This window comes from Pogonomyrmex barbatus, unplaced genomic scaffold (assembly GCF_055798465.1).
Source record: "Pogonomyrmex barbatus isolate J1 unplaced genomic scaffold, ASM5579846v1 scaffold21, whole genome shotgun sequence".
NCBI lineage: Eukaryota > Metazoa > Arthropoda > Insecta > Hymenoptera > Formicidae > Pogonomyrmex > Pogonomyrmex barbatus.
In genome coordinates, this window is record NW_028297118.1 from 409,286 (window position 1) to 426,302 (window position 17,017).

The following is a 17,017-nucleotide window of genomic DNA, read 5'->3' on the forward strand; positions in this document are numbered from 1 at the left end:
CGACGAGTACGAGAAATATCTTGCGCGTTTGAATACTACGAGAGAGAATGATGAGAATTATGGCAGTGGTTTAGACGCATTGTTCGCGTCTCTATCTGGAGATAAAGAGGAGTCTGATTCGTTCAGTATGTGACGAAGTTGAAGGGTGGACGACAGCTCGAGGCGAGATCTCCGGGCGAGAAAGGGATCGATTGCGAATTGGTTCGAATGTACGTGTACAATGTCAAGAATATAGTTAAAAAGAAGAGACGCAACTGGTGGAAGTATGCGAAATTGAGAGTTCAATTTTTGAACTCCGTGTCGGATCGGAAGAAGCAGTTGATGTGACAGTTGATAGATCGAGTCGCCGATGATCTGAGGAAAGTACCCGGAGTGCGCGGGGAAGCGAGAAGCGTCGAGTGCGACAGCGAGTAGAATGTATCGCTATGACGTTCGCGTGAATTATCAGGGGGTATTGATTGTGGCGAAGAGCGCGAGTATATGTAAAAGAAAAATGTACTAATATTTCTATGTAAAAGAATATATTAATATGTATACTAATTGAATATATGTATAAGAATATACACGAATATATGTATACTAATTATTAATTGAATATATGTATAAAAATATACACGATATAATATATAAGAATATACACGAATATATGTGTAAGAATATGTAAAAGTGTGCGCAAATATAATGTCGAAGTTTTTTTCTCGTTCCGAGAACGTATGAGAGAGAGACGAGAGTGGGAGTCGCGCGAGAAGAAGAATTATCGTAGGAGTATTAATAAGAAGATAATATTTTATTGGGAATGTGAATGTTGTGCGATGCGTCATTTTTCGCGCTCGCTACGCGTGACTACGGGAAGTCTAACCGCAACGGCGATAGAAGATTAGTCAGTCTATTGTTTATTTCTTCGTTTTTATTCTATTGCTATTTTATCGTTGTCATGTTTTTATTTTTGTTCTCTATTGTGTACTTTTGTTCTCTATTTTGTATTATGACTGATATTGCGTATGGGATCTTTAGCGAGATCGTCATTCGTTGGTGTGTAATCGCGCTACTTATATTTGGATTCATTCGACGAGAATAATCTCACGCGATAGAGAATAGAAATTAAAGCGATTTTAATTTCTGATTCGCGACTCGGATCGATTCATCGCGTCGGTCCTCGCCCTCTCGCGACCGATGACGACATCGATCGAACGGTTCGCGCGTATTTCGGTCGGCGACGCGCAGTGTCGATTTGACTTCTGTCTCGCGCGATGACGCCCGCTCGTGGATCGCCGTGATCGCGTGCGCGATAGCCGTTATCGCGGAGATTCGCGACTCCGTCGCCGACAGCGACGAGGAGGCGATTCGGTTTTTGCAAACCTACAGATATCTGGATGGCGATAACGTGCAAACGATATCAGATAACGCGACGTTGGCTCTGAGACACGCGATTGCGCTTTTTCAGGAGTATTATTTTATACCTGGTAATGGTGTTCTTAACGAAGCTACATTGGAACAAATGCGTAAACCGCGATGCGGCGTCAAAGATATATTAAATGACTTGGACGATTCTCCGAGGAAATGGGCGAAGACGCATCTCACTTGGAACTTTCATCTGGCGAGCGAGAGCGTTCTACGAGTCACCGAAGTCGCGTTCGAGATGTGGACTGCGAATTCGTCGCTGACGTTCGAGCGCAATTCGATGAATCCCGATATCGTGATATCGTTTCGGAAAGGTTTTCACACGTTTGTAGATCTTCGGCATCAAGGTAGCCGAATATGTCCGTCGTTGCTGGACGGACCAGGAAACGTGTTAGCTCACGCTTTTTTACCATCGTCAGAAGTGTCAGAGGTGCACGTGGATAGCGCGGAGAAGTGGCACATCAAGTTAACTGTTAATCCTGACGATACGATTCATCTGTTGCATACGTTGACGCACGAGATCGGTCACGCATTAGGATTACATCACAGTCCTTTAAAAAATGCGATAATGTACGCTTTTGTTCCCTCTAAGACCTTTCCCGTGCGATTGAGCGAGGCGGATTTTCTCGCTTTCAGAATTTATACGGTTTAAGAAATAAGAGCGAAATTGCGGGACCAGTTACGATGACCGTAGCGTATTACGACGACCACGATTGCGACGCGCGATACGGGGAATTCCGCGGATCTGTACGCGTTGCGACGCGTCGATGCGGTGTTGGTATTAGAAAATAGAATGTATGTGGCATATCGACATTACTTATGGTCGGTCGATCTAAACGGAAAATCTTACGGCAGGTCGTTGTTACTGACGGACTATCTGCGTTTTCTTCCCGATAATTTTACGCGTTTGGCGGGTGCGTATCGACGACCTTCGGGCCAACTCGTATTGTTTGTTGACAATACGGTTTATATGATAAAATATCCGAATTTTGAGCTAGTACCGGGTTGGCCGAGGAAATTGAAAGATATGAATCTTCCTCCTAATGCGAAAATTAATGTTGTGATTAATACTAACGCGGGACGAACGTTCGCGATCTACAACGACGAGATCGTGGCCAAGATCGACGATTGCTCGATGATAACCGTCAGGCATAATTAGTTGCACGCTATATTTCCTGGGATTCCACCCGCTGTAACGTCCGCCGTTCGATACATCGACGGTAATCTGTACTTTTTTGTTAAACGACAGTTCTTCAAATATAACGAATTTACTAGAAGTGTAACTATGGCCGATAAATTTGATTCAGAGATTTTTGGTATCGTGTATCCAAAGGACGGATTGTTAGAGCAATTGCGCGCTCTTTTGAAAAGACTCGCTCAGATGAGGTATTTTCGAGCGAGGACGATTTAGAAGAGGAGAGGGAGGAGGAAGAGGCACGGAAGTTTTCGCATAGTGTATAGAGCTAAGGATACGAACATTGCGCGATCTCTTTGATCGTAAAGATGTACGACATCGAGCGCTCGCAGGATTCCGAGACGTGCCGAGTCGACGAGAGCGATGACGCGAAAAGGAGAAAGAGGACGCTCAACGATGACAGATCGATCGCGTCGAGTCATAGTAACGCCGGTTATACGAATAATTCAGTTAGAATTCTAGAACGAAAATATTCCTTGACTAAGACGGGATACAAATTTCTTAATGTATGTGTTACTCTTGAGCGCTCCTCGCGCGTGAATATTATTCTGGGAAATAGTCATGACAAGGAGGTCTCGATGTCGCCCGATACGTGGAAGCAGCTTGTCGAGCAACGAGACGTTCTCTTGAAGTATCTGCAGAGTATCAATGGAGAACCGTCTTTTCCAGCCCTGTTGGATATTGGAAATATGACCGTGCGTTTCGGAAAAATCAACAATTTGACGATATTATGCCTGGAAACATCCGCGGCTCGTCTGGTCATGTCGAAGGAAACAGTGAAAAATATGAGCTCGAACATTGCATCAGTCGACTCGTTATCTCGTTGACCAAGATATTAGGAAAAATTAATGCGAAATTGGCACGTTTCAAGGATATTGCGTTAACCGCTAAGGATAAGGAAAATATCTCGAAAGTTATACGCAATAGTGATGCCTACGATCGTAACGACATTATCGATTGCGAACTCGTTGCTCTGTACTTTGGGATGTAAGATTGAGATGAAATAAAAGTGAGATATATCCTAAACAATGTTTTATGTATTTCCTCAAGCATGTATATGAGTATAGCGAGCGATAAAACAATTCGATTATAATATAAGCAATGAATCTAATTATAATATATAAGCACTGAATCTAATATAATGATTAAATAATAATTTCAATTCGATTATAGTATAAGCAATGAATCTAATTATAATATATAAGCACTGAATCTAATATAATGATTAAAAACTAATTTGACATATGCTATAAGTCGTTAATGCGATATTACAATTCGGTACATTCCCGTCGTTTTGATCACCAGTCGTACAATTTGCACACGTTCTCCATTGCGCAATGCTTCGCGTGACGCTCGCAGTGAAATGCTCGAACGTCGTCCAGAGTGCTTAGGCGCCCTATATCCTCGAAATCCGCGTCAATAGTCTCGACTCTCGATCATGTCGTGATCCGCGATGACGTCGCAGCCGAGAATTTCCTCTAACCACTTCTTTTTCTCCAAGCCTTTGACGTATACTCGTTTAGGCGCGTCTCGCGATTGATCGCACACGCTGTTTCGAATCACGTGCTTCGAGAGTCTGTACGCGACGTCGCCATCGCTCCATTGCAGGCCGTGATGATTGGAGGCTATCCAACACGCTTTAGATTTTTCCGTTTTTGTAAGAAGATTCCAAGATATCGCTTCTCGAAATATGGGTCAGCTCTTTTCCATTTTTTAATATTGCCACCTCTTTAACCGTAAATTTTTCTCGAAAAACCTCGGTAAAACCTTGCAGATCGACGAAGATCGGTATGTTCGACATCGTTCTCGTAGGAAAACCGCGATTACGTGAGTTTACGTACGACGTTCGTCAGTGGATTATACTCTACAACTCTATCGTGAATGATGAGGCAATAAGCCGTTGTGTTAGCTGGAACGTTCTCTTTGCATTCGAATTCTACGCGAACGTCGACGGTGGCGCTCTTGATCGATTCGTTCTGGTGGGAGCAATCGATGATCACTAGCGGACCGTATTGCAGAAATCTAGTGACAGGCATGAACGGTTCGCAAGTTTCACACTCGTAATACGTCTTTCGAAATTTTAGATACATATCGTACAGTACTGCGAACTTGTTTCGCTCGAAATCTAGATTCATATCGTCGTAGGGATAGAACTCGGAATTCAAATAGAGTTTTACATTAGTCAGCTTACAATTATCGAATTTAGAAATGTCTTCTGACGGTACGTTTTTTTTCCGGTCTGTAGCGCAAAGATCACGTATCGCGGTTTCTCCAATTGCGTTGCTGCTTTTACTGCCCAGGAATACTTGGTCGTACTTTGCAACAGCGGAAATTCGTATAGATCCCACGAACGAAAGCCCATGCTCAGATATCGTCCACTGTCCAATGTTCGCAGAAGCGATAGTTTGTTAACGTCATTAAGTATCACGTGTGGCATTCGCCACTGTATTCTTAACAAGGTAATCTTCGGTCTCTGATCTGAATACGCTACGACGCAATTGTTATCGTTGCAAGCGCGTATCAGAATGAGTTCGTGTCGCGCGTTTATCACTATGCGTTTGTAATCCTCGCAGAAACCAAGGAGTACGTTGAGAGGCACACAAAAGTTGAAATCGTCCAACACTATAGGCGGTATTTCCCATCCGGTGTTCTGTAAAATTCTATCTCTCTCGTAGCTCAACGATGCATAGTTTTTCATCAAGGTCGTTATGCCGACGTTTCTGCTCTTATCGATCTCCACGCCATTAAGCTCGTATTGAATCTCGTATTGAGTCGAACATAAACGTGACGCAGTTATTGACTAGCTTTGTTCTCGTAACTTCTTTCGCCGTGCCTTCCTTCGTGCTCTTTCTCGTCGCGAATTTTCCCTCGATGTATAGAAAACTTTCACACGGCAACGTATACAGATACGTATACAGATGTTGCTGAATAGGTATTCGTATCTCGTCGCTGTATCCGAACGTAGTATTAGTATATGGATTGTAAGTGTGAGTTTTTATTTTCACGATACGATCGTCAAAGATCGGGGCACCTCCGATACTTAAAATGTCGCTCGCCATGTCGATTCTTCACGACGAAACCTAAAGATCTTAAGAATGCAACGTTCGCGGCGTTCAGCTCGTTCGCTCTTCCCTCGTGTGCCTTCCTCGTCGCGTCGTTTTGCGGTGGGATCGCGGATGTAGCGTTTGCGTCTTCTCTTCCTCTCGAGTACCACTCATTTAGAACGAGCATCTTTTGCTCTCGCGCATTTCTCTCTGCCTTCGTCGTCGCATATGAAGTCGCGCCGTTATCTCTTCTCCGCGAAAATCGATCGGTCGCCCGTCTTGATCCACGATTCGAAGCGTAATATCGGTAACGTTTTGCGCGATGATCGGAAAGTAAATGGTCGATGTTGGAGCGTTCGACAGTTTATATCCCGGAGGAACATTCGGCGAAAACTCGTGTGAACCGGCTCGTTATTGCTGTACGCACCTGCAGTGATATTGCACTCCACCCGAATGATATTTACGCTCATGATATTCACGGGTCCGTCGGACGTATGCCATTTGTTCGGTCGTAGCACGCGCGACGATAAGAATTCCAGGAGCGAACCGATATTGTTCAGTTTCGCGAAATCGATTTGATGCTCGCATCTAATTTCACTTCTCATAGTGTTTCTCATTGGCTCGAATGATCAGAGACCGCGCGCCTCTCTCGCCCTCGTCGCTCTCGTCATAGACGATGTCGTCGCTCTCGTCATCGTCGCTCGTCCTCTTGCTTTCGTCGATCTTTCGCTTTTTAGAGATAGCGGCGTTTAAATATCTGTCTAATCGCACTTAATTCATACGAACCTTCGGGAATCACGATCGTTTTGTCGTCGTAATAGAACTTATTATTCGTGGAATCGACATTTGGTATAGTGTTGTACGTCTCGAAATTCGTGAGATCTAACTCGTAATCGTCGCTCAGATCTAAAGCAGGAAAATAGCACGCCGTGAGAACGCTACTCCTACCGGTGAACGAAAGACTCAGCGACATCGCGACCGATTTTCGAGAGAAATCGCAGGCACAACTGACCGCAAATGTTCTGATCGTACGTCTGATACGATCCGCGATTGTACGTTATATTTACGCCGCCGAAATATCTCTCGAGTTCCCTCGGCGGTCGAAGATTGCCGAAACCGTCGAAGTAAATCGCGTCGTTTCCCCTCTTCGCATAGGCGACCCAGTGAGTATCCGAACTCATCGAGTCGTCGAGATTCACGATGCCACTCTCGTTATGTCGCGCCTTTAATGGTAATACGTTACGCATAAACATTCCTCTGAAGAAGGGTACTCGTAGACGACGCGCCGAACGGTTCAATTGTTCGTTCGTCGTGATGCCGGAGAGCGGTAACCTGAGCGATCCTAACGTTTCTTTCCATGATTTTTTTTTCGTTCTTCTCGTCACACCACTGCCACGTTTGTAAGGCGCTAGATGCAATCCGTGACCCTCCATCGCTCGATTGTGACGTTGCAACTCCTCCAGTTGACGCCGTGCAGTTTTACTGGCGTTTATTGCCTTCGCGACACCCGCCGCGCCACCGATTAAAGAACCGAGCGCGCCTAATATCGGAAAAATGGGTAACAAGCCTCCACGTTTCACTGTTAGAGGTATCCTCCTCCTCGTTGTCGTCTTCCTCCTCTTCTTTCTCAAACCCATGCCTAGCTTTGTCTTTGTTTTCATAGCAGCCCATACGGCGGTCGCGGCAGCTCTCTCGCCGAAGGTGGAATCTCCGGCTGTTATACATTCGCGCGCTTTCTCGGCGAGTGCTCGGCGTCGTGGCGATCGGCGAGTTTTTTATTTCGCGAATAGGCGATGTCGTGCTCGCGGCACGCCGCATCCAACGGATTTACGCTTCGATCGCCGCGCGCCAATCGTTTCGCGAGATGGGTGCCGGGCTCACAAAATTGATACCCGGGAATATGTAGTTCGAAGGGAAGCGCGTTTATCGCCGCATTGAGTAGTCCCACGCCGCTAAACATTCGTTACAATTTTTGATAAGAGGCGCAGGACCGTCTATATGCGATTGTTGCCACGGACGATTATAATGTTCCAGACACACGCGACAACGTTGTACCTCGGGATCCGCTCTCAGATGATCGGGTAATCTGTCCCACAGTAGCTCCACGTATCTGTCGAAATCACGCACGAGAACGAACTTCGGAATAAGTTGCAACTGTTGAGCGGATAGATTGAGAATATCGCGTTTGTCCGTTAATAGGGGAAACATACCGATCAATGTGCGCGATCGAATCGCCGTCGAGTATAAGTGGAGCAATTATCGGTCGCGTCTTTTCGAAGCGAGCGCGCATAAATGCGATTCGTTCGACGGTCGCCAGCTATAGGAGTGCTCAATCTCGATCGTAAGGCTTGACGAATCTCGGGCGACGCGGTCGGGAGGGCGCGCAGACACGGCCCTCTACTACCGAACACGATACGTTGCATCATTTGCGGCCCCTCCAATTGCGGTAAAACGAACGTGTTGATAAGCATGCTCGAAAGTCCGCATGGCGCACGCTTTGAGAATGTGTACGTCTACTCAAAATCTCTGCAACAACCAAAATATCGATATCTGGTGGAACTTCTCGAGTCGATGGACGAGATCGGCTATCGCGCGTTCTCAAACAATAGCGACGTCGTGCCACCGAGCGAGGCGCTTCCCGATTCGTGTTCGATGACGTGGCCTGTGACAAGCAGAACGCGATCAGGGAATATTTTGCCATGGGTCGACACTCGAACATCGATTGTTTCTATCTTTGTCAGACATACGCTAAAATTCCAAAACACCTGATACGCGACAACGCGAATCTCTTGATTCTGTTTAAACAAGATGGCACTAACCTAAAGCACGTTTACAACGAGCACGTAAACACGGATATGTCGTATGAGAATTTTTATGCCTTATGTCGCGCGTGTTGGAAACGCAAATATAGTTTCGTAGTCATCGATAAAGACAGCGCGTTAAGAAATGATAGATACAGACGAGGATTTAACGATTTCGCCGTGGTGTAAAGCGATCAGTTGTGCTACGAGAATGGACGTTGACGCTGCTGCGAGTATGAACGTTGACGCTGGTACGAATGTCGCTCGGTTAGAAAAAACGGTGCGAGAGATCAAGCACTCGATAAACGGAACAATCAACGAATTAAAGATCTGCTCATGTTTCAACGTGAGTTAGGATGAATGGAGGAAAAACAAGACAAAGTGCGAAGAACTAGAGACTCGAGCGAGATTCGAAAGACCGTTGAGATGATCAGCGACACTCAGGAGAAACGAACACAGATCCTAGAGGAATCACTGCATAATATAGAGAAATCCGTGCGAAACGAGCTCGACGCATCGTCGACGAGCCGCGAGAAAATATCGACGAACGTGGAGAATCTCGCGTGTAGCGTGACAGATCTGACGAGAATCACGAGAGAGCTAACGAATAAAGCGGTAACGAGAGAGATACTGGACAAGACGCTGGCCTCGTTGAACGTGGATAAAATAGTGACTAGAGAAACAATAAACGAATTAGTAATCGCACTAAAAACGGATATTCCAAATATCATGAAACACACGATTAACGTTTAGAACGAGGAACAGGAGCGAACACGCACGAATAAAACCAACGCGAATCGCGCCTCCTCGTAAAATCAACGATGAGTGTCGAGAAGAGGAGACTCGTCGAGGGGCTTCATAAGCCCGCGCGAAGAAATTTTCCGCGTCGTCGAGTCGTAGTGCGCGATTATGACGACCTGTGGCAGGCCGATGTCGTTGAGATGCGTCCGTACGCGCGACAAAACAAAGGCTACAATTATGTGATGACGGTTATCGATGTGTTGAGCAAATACACGTGGGCTGTGCCACGGAAAAGCAAGAGCGGAAGCGAGATAGCCGTGGCGTTATCCAAGATATTTCGCGACGACGCTCGACATCCGCGAAATCTACAAACGGACAAGGGCAAGGAGTTCTACGATGCCTCCGTAAAAGCGATTACTGACAGGTACGATATACGCCACTACTCGACGTATTCGGTGATGAAGGCGGCGGTTGTGGAGCGATTTAATCGCACGCTCAAGAACAATATATGGAAACTCTTCACGCTAAACGGATCGTACAGATGGCTCGACGCTCTACCGCGTTTAATCTCGGAGTATAACAATCGCACGCATCGAACGATCGGAATGCGACCGGCGGACGTAACTCCAGCCATTGCCAAGAGACTCCTCTCCATGGTATACAGTCACTTGAAGATCGCAGCCCCCGCAAGATTCAAGGTGAACGATCCGGTACGTGTCAGCAAGTTCAAAACGATTTTCGAAAAGGGATATACGCCTAACTGGACGACTGAGATTTTTCGAATCGCTAAGGTGCAACACACGAATCCCGTGACGTATCTGCTAAAAGACTATCGTAAAGAACCAATAGCCGGAGGGTTTTACGAACACGAGTTACTGCGAGTTTCCAATCCTGATATCTATCTCGTTGAGAAAGTATTACGTAGAAAGGACGATAAAGTTTTTTGTCAAATGACTAGGAATGGACAATACACATAACTCTTGGATTCATAAAACAGCTGTATTATATGAATAAAGAATGTACAGTATCACTTATTCTATATTAGTACAAATTTTACTTATTCTATATTGGTACAATTTTTTATACTGTAACAGAACATCCGAAAGATGCTCCGTTACTACCGCGCTAATGCGGCCCGCGCCATCTGAGGCCGCCCGAACACTCCCGACCGCGACCGACCGACATACGCGCGCCGACGAGCTGTCACGCAGCGACGACGTGACAGCTATTGTCACATTAACAAACGCTAACAAACTAAACGGTTACACGTGGCGCGGATACGTATAAATACCCGACAAATTTTAAGACGAACAACCAGTCCTATCCGCTCCTCCGACCTGTCCAGCACAGACAACCGTTCCGACCAGAACAGCGAGAGAAGATTCTCTCAGTGAATACCGAGCGTTCTCCGTATTCCTGTTCTATCCTTTCTCGAGAATTCGGAGTGTTCTCAGCTTTCTCGCTCTCGCAACGAATACCGAGCGTTCTCGATATTCTTGCATCTCCCGTCTGGGGAAAAATCGAAGTGTTCTTAGATTTTCCTCCTCCTCCCGACAATACCGAGAGTTCTCAGTATTGTCGCTCCATCTCTCGAAAGTCGGAGCGTTCTCGGACTTTCCCGCGACATCCACCCCACGTGTCACGGCTAGCGTCAACAGTTGCCTAGCAACGCACACGCGCGGGCCTGGTTGCCTGGCAACGCGCATACCGATACGGACCTGCGTCCGACATAATCATAATCGAATCGCATTACATCACAAAGCGACCGGCGAAGAAAAACGGCAAAGAACGACTGCGCAAAACGAGAGGCGTCACAAATTTATTATAATTAGAAATTAAAGTTCAGCCGCAGCACCTCACACGAACCCGATATCCGACGAGCGATAACCGAGCGCACGTCCCCGCGTCCGTGCCCAGAGATAAAATCCGAGCGCGCAGGGACGTACCGTTACAATACTACATTAGTATATAATGGTATCTTATAATGGCCCCACGGTAATGTATTAGTGGAGTCAGGTATTAAGTATCGCTTGTCGTCGAAAGGACTCAAAACTAGCTTTAATTCGGACACGGTGTAAACCTCGTGCAGCATCGAGCGTATGCACGCTGGACGTCTCGATTGCTGCAACGATTCGTTCAAGCAACACGCGAAATCCTCGAACGTTATCATTTTCGCGACGGTATTCCTCCGAACGCCCTTTACTCTCTTCGTATCGCTCTTTCCCAAAACTCTCAGAGCATATATCTTCCCTAAGTCCTATGAACTCCGTCATTATCGCTCCGTTGTTCTCATCTTTCATCAAACCAACAACCTTCTTATTCGCACGCGGTATATCGTACGCGTTGTCGTCGGAATAATCGCTAATGTCAAATTTCGTGATATCTCGCTTCATATTCTCGTAAACATTTTGACATTCCAGAAAATATATCAAGCTATCGGTATCCGTGTACATAATTTTGCATTTAGAACGATAAAGCGATAAAAGTATCATATAATCGTAATGAAAATCGTACAATCGCATCTTAGATATTTCTAGAATGCACATACCGACGTAGATTGGTTTGTTAAATTGAACCTCGAGTTTGCGTAACTCGATAGCCATAAGATTCTCGTCGAAAACGCTCCTACTGTGAAAATTCGGTTTCGCGATCAGCGCTTCTGCGCCATATCTTCCGTCCCAACGCGTCACGAGTCTCACGTCTACGTAATTGTGCACGTTCTCCATTGTTTTACCGAAAACCGCGTTGTTCATCAGCTTATACAGATTTCTCTCGAACTCGTTGCTCGCGCGAGTTCTCCGTTCCGTATTGAGCTCGATGTACGCGCGCAACCAAGGAGACTTCGCGAATCGCAACGCGCGATAGATCTTTGTCACGCGTAAACCGTGTCGCACGCACTGCTGAAGATTGCGATAATACGTCACGTAACGCGACTTGTCGTTGAGTTTGGCGAGTAGCTTTTCGTTTCGATTTTCCGGCGGTCTCTCGCGCGTCGGGCAAAACGGAAGATCCGCGTGGTCATCGTGAAGATGTCGCGGATATTCGAGATCGACTTCTAGAATATAACCAATATCGGAGTCAGATGGCACGGACATAATATCGAGACTCTTGACATTCTCGACCCACCGAAATTCCGCATACGGTAAAGGTTCGCATATGGCCCAGCCGTAGAGATTGTTCACATCGTAATATATAAGATACGACGACGGCTGAGACGAGTCATATGATGATTCATATTGATTATTAACTCGCGCGTATCTATTCGAGCATTGGCTTAAACCGCCGCGTATACCGCGCTCTACGAACATCACCATATCGATATATCGGTGAGCAGATCGAATCGAACGTTCGTATATTTCAACATAGCGTCACGTATATCCCGGTAATGTGAAATAATGCGCTGGATCCAAATTGTAACTTTCCATACAAGTATCTCGAAAATTTTCAAAGACATCCGCCAAGAGAAGCACATCCGTTTTCAAATATAGAACGCTGTATTCGCCGAGAGTTTTCACGTGAAAACGTTCCCATATTCTTCGCGCGTGTTCGTAATCACTAACACTCACAGTTTCACCAGTTAAAGAACTGTAAAAAGCTTCGATCGGCGATAATTCGGTTACTAACAGTTTATCAACGCTATCAACATACTCATAAGGAAATACACCCTTGCGCGTGAGCAACTCGAAATCCTCCGCGATAAGATCAGAAAATTCGAGTCGCGAGATCTTCAATTTTTCTCGATACGAAACTACTTTTTCTAAACTAGTATTAAGAAACTTAAACGAATCTACGAAACATAGCTTAACACAAGTTTTCCATTTTCCGTACGTCGAATCGTTGACGATTTTCGAAAACGCGATGTAATTTTCCTTAGTCAACGGTAACAAATCGACTCTACCCTCGAAAGCGTTCGCTATATCCTTAATAATGAAATGTGCATCATAACCGGATAGATTGTGAAAAAAAACAATGAACGCGTTCTAATAGTTCAAATTGCAACTCGCGTGCGCGGCTCTATATCGTCCAGTAAGATGACAGTGATCACGCACACGAATATCGTACGACTCAAAGCTCTTTCCGCACACGTGACAATTTGTCGCCTTTTGAAAAGCATTCCACTCGTTCGGCGTGAGCTCCGACATCGGTACGCTCGCGCACAGAATCTTCTTCACGCGACACGCGAGAGCGCGCAGTTGCTCGACGAACCACGAGACGCAGTCGTCGCCTCGGCAAAATCTATACGCGGAAACGATTCCGTTGCTATGCAAATAATATCCTACGCTAAACGCCTTGTGGTGTTGATAGGCGAATCTATTGTCGAGACTCCCACTGAATCGTTGATTTCCCTTTTCTAAGACACACTCCAGATCTGTATACACAACAAATCGTAGTCTCTCCTTTCTGTCGTGATTGTGAAAAGAGAGCCACTTGTCGTCCTCGCTCGGAAGAATAACAGCACAGTCGTTCGCTTTTCCGTACTCGATGCTATGCGCGACCAATTTCTCATTTGAATAAAAATAATGTAGACATCTGAAGAATACAATATATAATTAATACAAAATTTATCTCGCAACGAGAATAATCTCTCTTACGCTTACCGATCGCATATGTATTTTTTTTCCTTATGCTTATTTATTTACGACGTTAACAGTCGAGACAAGTGCTTTATCCATACGAAATGACCGACATTATCGCCGCGCTGTTCGTTCGACAGATAGAGCAAATTTATGTGCGTAGATTTTTTGTTTCCCGTAAGCGACAAAGGAACGATCATGATATCGTTTCTCCCCGTTTTCTCTCGAATAGCAAATACGTTAATAGACAAATCATTGAGACGTTCGAATCTAGCGATATTTCATAGTGGCATAGGAAAATCAATACCATCGAAATTCAGCACCAACGAATAGTGAGGATACGACGACGATCTATCCGAGTGTATATCAACGGGATATAGAGCGTCCACGCGAAACACGCATTATCGTGTGAACGTACATTAATCACGGCTCTCTTATATTTTATCTTCGGAGGAAGTAACATCCAACATCCAGCGTGCATAAGATTACACTTATTTACATTAATCATTAAATTTAATATCCGAAATAACGTCCAACCGCTATCGCATTCCTGAAATTCCTCCAGCGACGTCACAGAACAACATTCATAACATTTCCGTCGTACCATTCTCGTAGATCGGACATACCGAATACTGACAATTCTTCGTGCGAATGCTCTTAACGGCTTTTATCATTCGCGACGAACTCCCCGTGAAACACGGTGTTGACCTTTAAACACGCGTGCATATCAAGATCGACTCGCACTCGCTCGAGCACCGTGGCCCTCGCGTCCTCAAGAAACCATCGAGGTTCGATATACTCGATATTTACCACAGCACCCGTTCGTACGCGATTCGCGAAAGCCGTCTCGATATCCACCCATTCGAATCCCTTCGAACCGTCGTATCCTGCACCCAAGTAACTAAAACGTCGACTCAAAGCGAATCTCGCACCCTCCAACTGCGCTATTCGAGAGATTAAAGAATTTATCGTTCCGATAACCGTAAGATTGACTCTATTCTCACATCTTTCTCTCAAGACCTCGAGACACTCGATACACTCCTGTTCCCAAATACGATAGGCGCACACCCCTTCAACTCCCGCCGCGCGTTCGAGAAGATCTCGACTCTTCTCCATGTCGCAACTTTCCACACTGTGTTACCCCAATTGTCCGTAGGAACGACGAATTTAACGTCTCGAACTTTTTTCTCTCTCGCTGTTCTCTCATAGATTACCGCTCTATCGCTCAGAGCGAGCAACGTTTCGATTCACAGTTTCTCTCGCGGACTCTCCGTACCGATCCCCCGTCACAAATGATACGTGGCCACATTCCAGCGAACATTTTCTCTCGTCACGATCCACTCCTTGTCGTTACCGGGCGCAATAGTCTCGTGACACTCTAAACTATCGTCACTCTCAATAAGCAACTCGCAACGATCGTCATCGAGATCGCGATACGTCACGTTACGATCGAACGCGCGTAAAAACGATTCGTCGCTCTCGCTCGAAGACGAACCACCGTTAGGCGCGACTGTTTCCATATACGTTCCTAACAATGAGAGAAAATGCCTCTCACGACTAGATATATACCCCCGAGACAGCGTCCAAAACGCGACACTCGCGACATTCCAAAATGACAAAACACGTGACATCTTACATAATCAAAACGCGCGTCTTTCCGTTGCAACGAAAAAACAGGATGCGCTAGATCCCCGCGGAAACGGTCTAGACACAGAACGCGCCTAACCGCAACATCTTACAAATAGCTCTTTCCTATTTTTATATGCCTGATACAATAATACAACAATAGAGTAATAAAATAATAACAATAGAGTAATAAAATAATAACAATAGAGTAATAAAATATTCTCTCATCATTAATACTCCTACAACAATTCCCCCTCCTCGCACGACCTCCATCTCTCATACATTCCCAATACCGTTGTCCTTGATATTGCACATTAAATCTCTCATTATTAATACTCGTGCGACGATTTCCCCCTCGCGTGGTCTCCATCTCTCGTTATTCATACGTTCCCAATAATATACCCCAATTTCAATAATATAACGTCATCCTCGGTATCACTAATTGAAGATTCCCGACGCATCGTCGATCCGCCTCTCGTCCCCGCGATACGCCGCAAACGAACGAGGAAAAACTCCGTTTCTCTCTCGCGGTTAATCTTATTCTCTCATACATATTCATATATACAATCCATAGTTATATTACAATTATAATGCATACTTACATGCGTGCACACTTAGTTGCGCCAATTGTTGCCAACGCGCTCTCTTCTTTTTCTCTCCTCCTCGTACGCGGCTGACGAAACGACACCGCTTTTCCTCCCATACTTACGATGAGCGCAAAAAAACATCTCGTCGTCATCATTATCATTAAACACGTCGTAATAACCGCTTTCGTGAAAATTCACCATGTACTCCTGTCGCCTGCTAATCTCAATCGGCTTCTTCTTTTCGTAGAGTACCTCCAATAAAAGATTATATGTCATCCCTCGATAATGATGACATACGCACGCCTCTATTATCTTTTTAGGCTTTTAGAAATCTCACGTTGAGGAACTCGGCAACCGCGCCTCTTTAATTGATTGGAAATCGGTGCGTATTGTCCTCTCACGACGTATTCCGTCACATTGACCGATGGATACATACCGCCGTCACATTTCGCAATGGAGAGGATGTTAGATCAACCAGCGAATGGCACCAACACATCTCATCGTCGTCGATCATTCGTGTCTCACATATCTGGCACCGATTCACTTAACGGTTCTCGCCATCGTAAACACACGGCGACAAGTATCGCTCAAAAAATTGCCTCGACGACGCGTCAAACCACAACGTTCTACAAAACAGGACAAGCGGACATGCGCTATATCCTCATAGTCATCTAAATATGAAACACGCCTAAGGCGATATAACAAACTGCGACATCCCGCGAAACAGGACGCGCTAGGCCACGCGAGACGCGCCTAATCGCGACGTTATGGAAAATAGACACGCCTAAGGCGACGCGACAAACCACAACATCCTGTCAACAACGCGAATCGCTTCGACGACGCGACTAATCGCGACGTTCGCGCCCAAGGCTACGCGAAAAGCGCTAGACCGCGCGGAAAACGCTAGGGCGGCATCGAGAACGCGCCCAAGGCTACGCGAAAAGCGCTAGACTGCGTGGAAAACGCTAGGGCGGCGTAACGCGCCCAAGGCTACGCGAGCCCGAAAAAAACACACTAAGGCGGCGTCGATGACGCGCCCGGGTTTACC

At 45.8% G+C, this 17,017-nt stretch overlaps 1 protein-coding gene and 1 long non-coding RNA gene across 2 annotated transcripts in view; one reads left to right on the plus strand and one right to left on the minus strand.

Annotated features, from left to right (window-relative positions):
* The first annotated feature begins 1,498 nt into the window (after nt 1–1,498).
* On the plus strand, nt 1,499–2,053 carry LOC148936459 (stromelysin-1-like). The gene has a single exon (XM_089078258.1). It carries the CDS (start codon nt 1,499–1,501, stop codon nt 2,051–2,053), a length of 555 nt encoding a protein of 184 aa, XP_088934384.1.
* An 11,535-nt stretch (nt 2,054–13,588) lies between these two features.
* The window catches only part of LOC148936460 (uncharacterized), a 275,063-nt gene continuing 271,634 nt past the window's right edge, over nt 13,589–17,017 (minus strand). The window contains exon 3 of the long non-coding RNA XR_016139531.1: nt 13,589–13,712. This is a non-coding gene — a long non-coding RNA (uncharacterized LOC148936460). The remainder of the gene's footprint in view (nt 13,713–17,017) is intronic.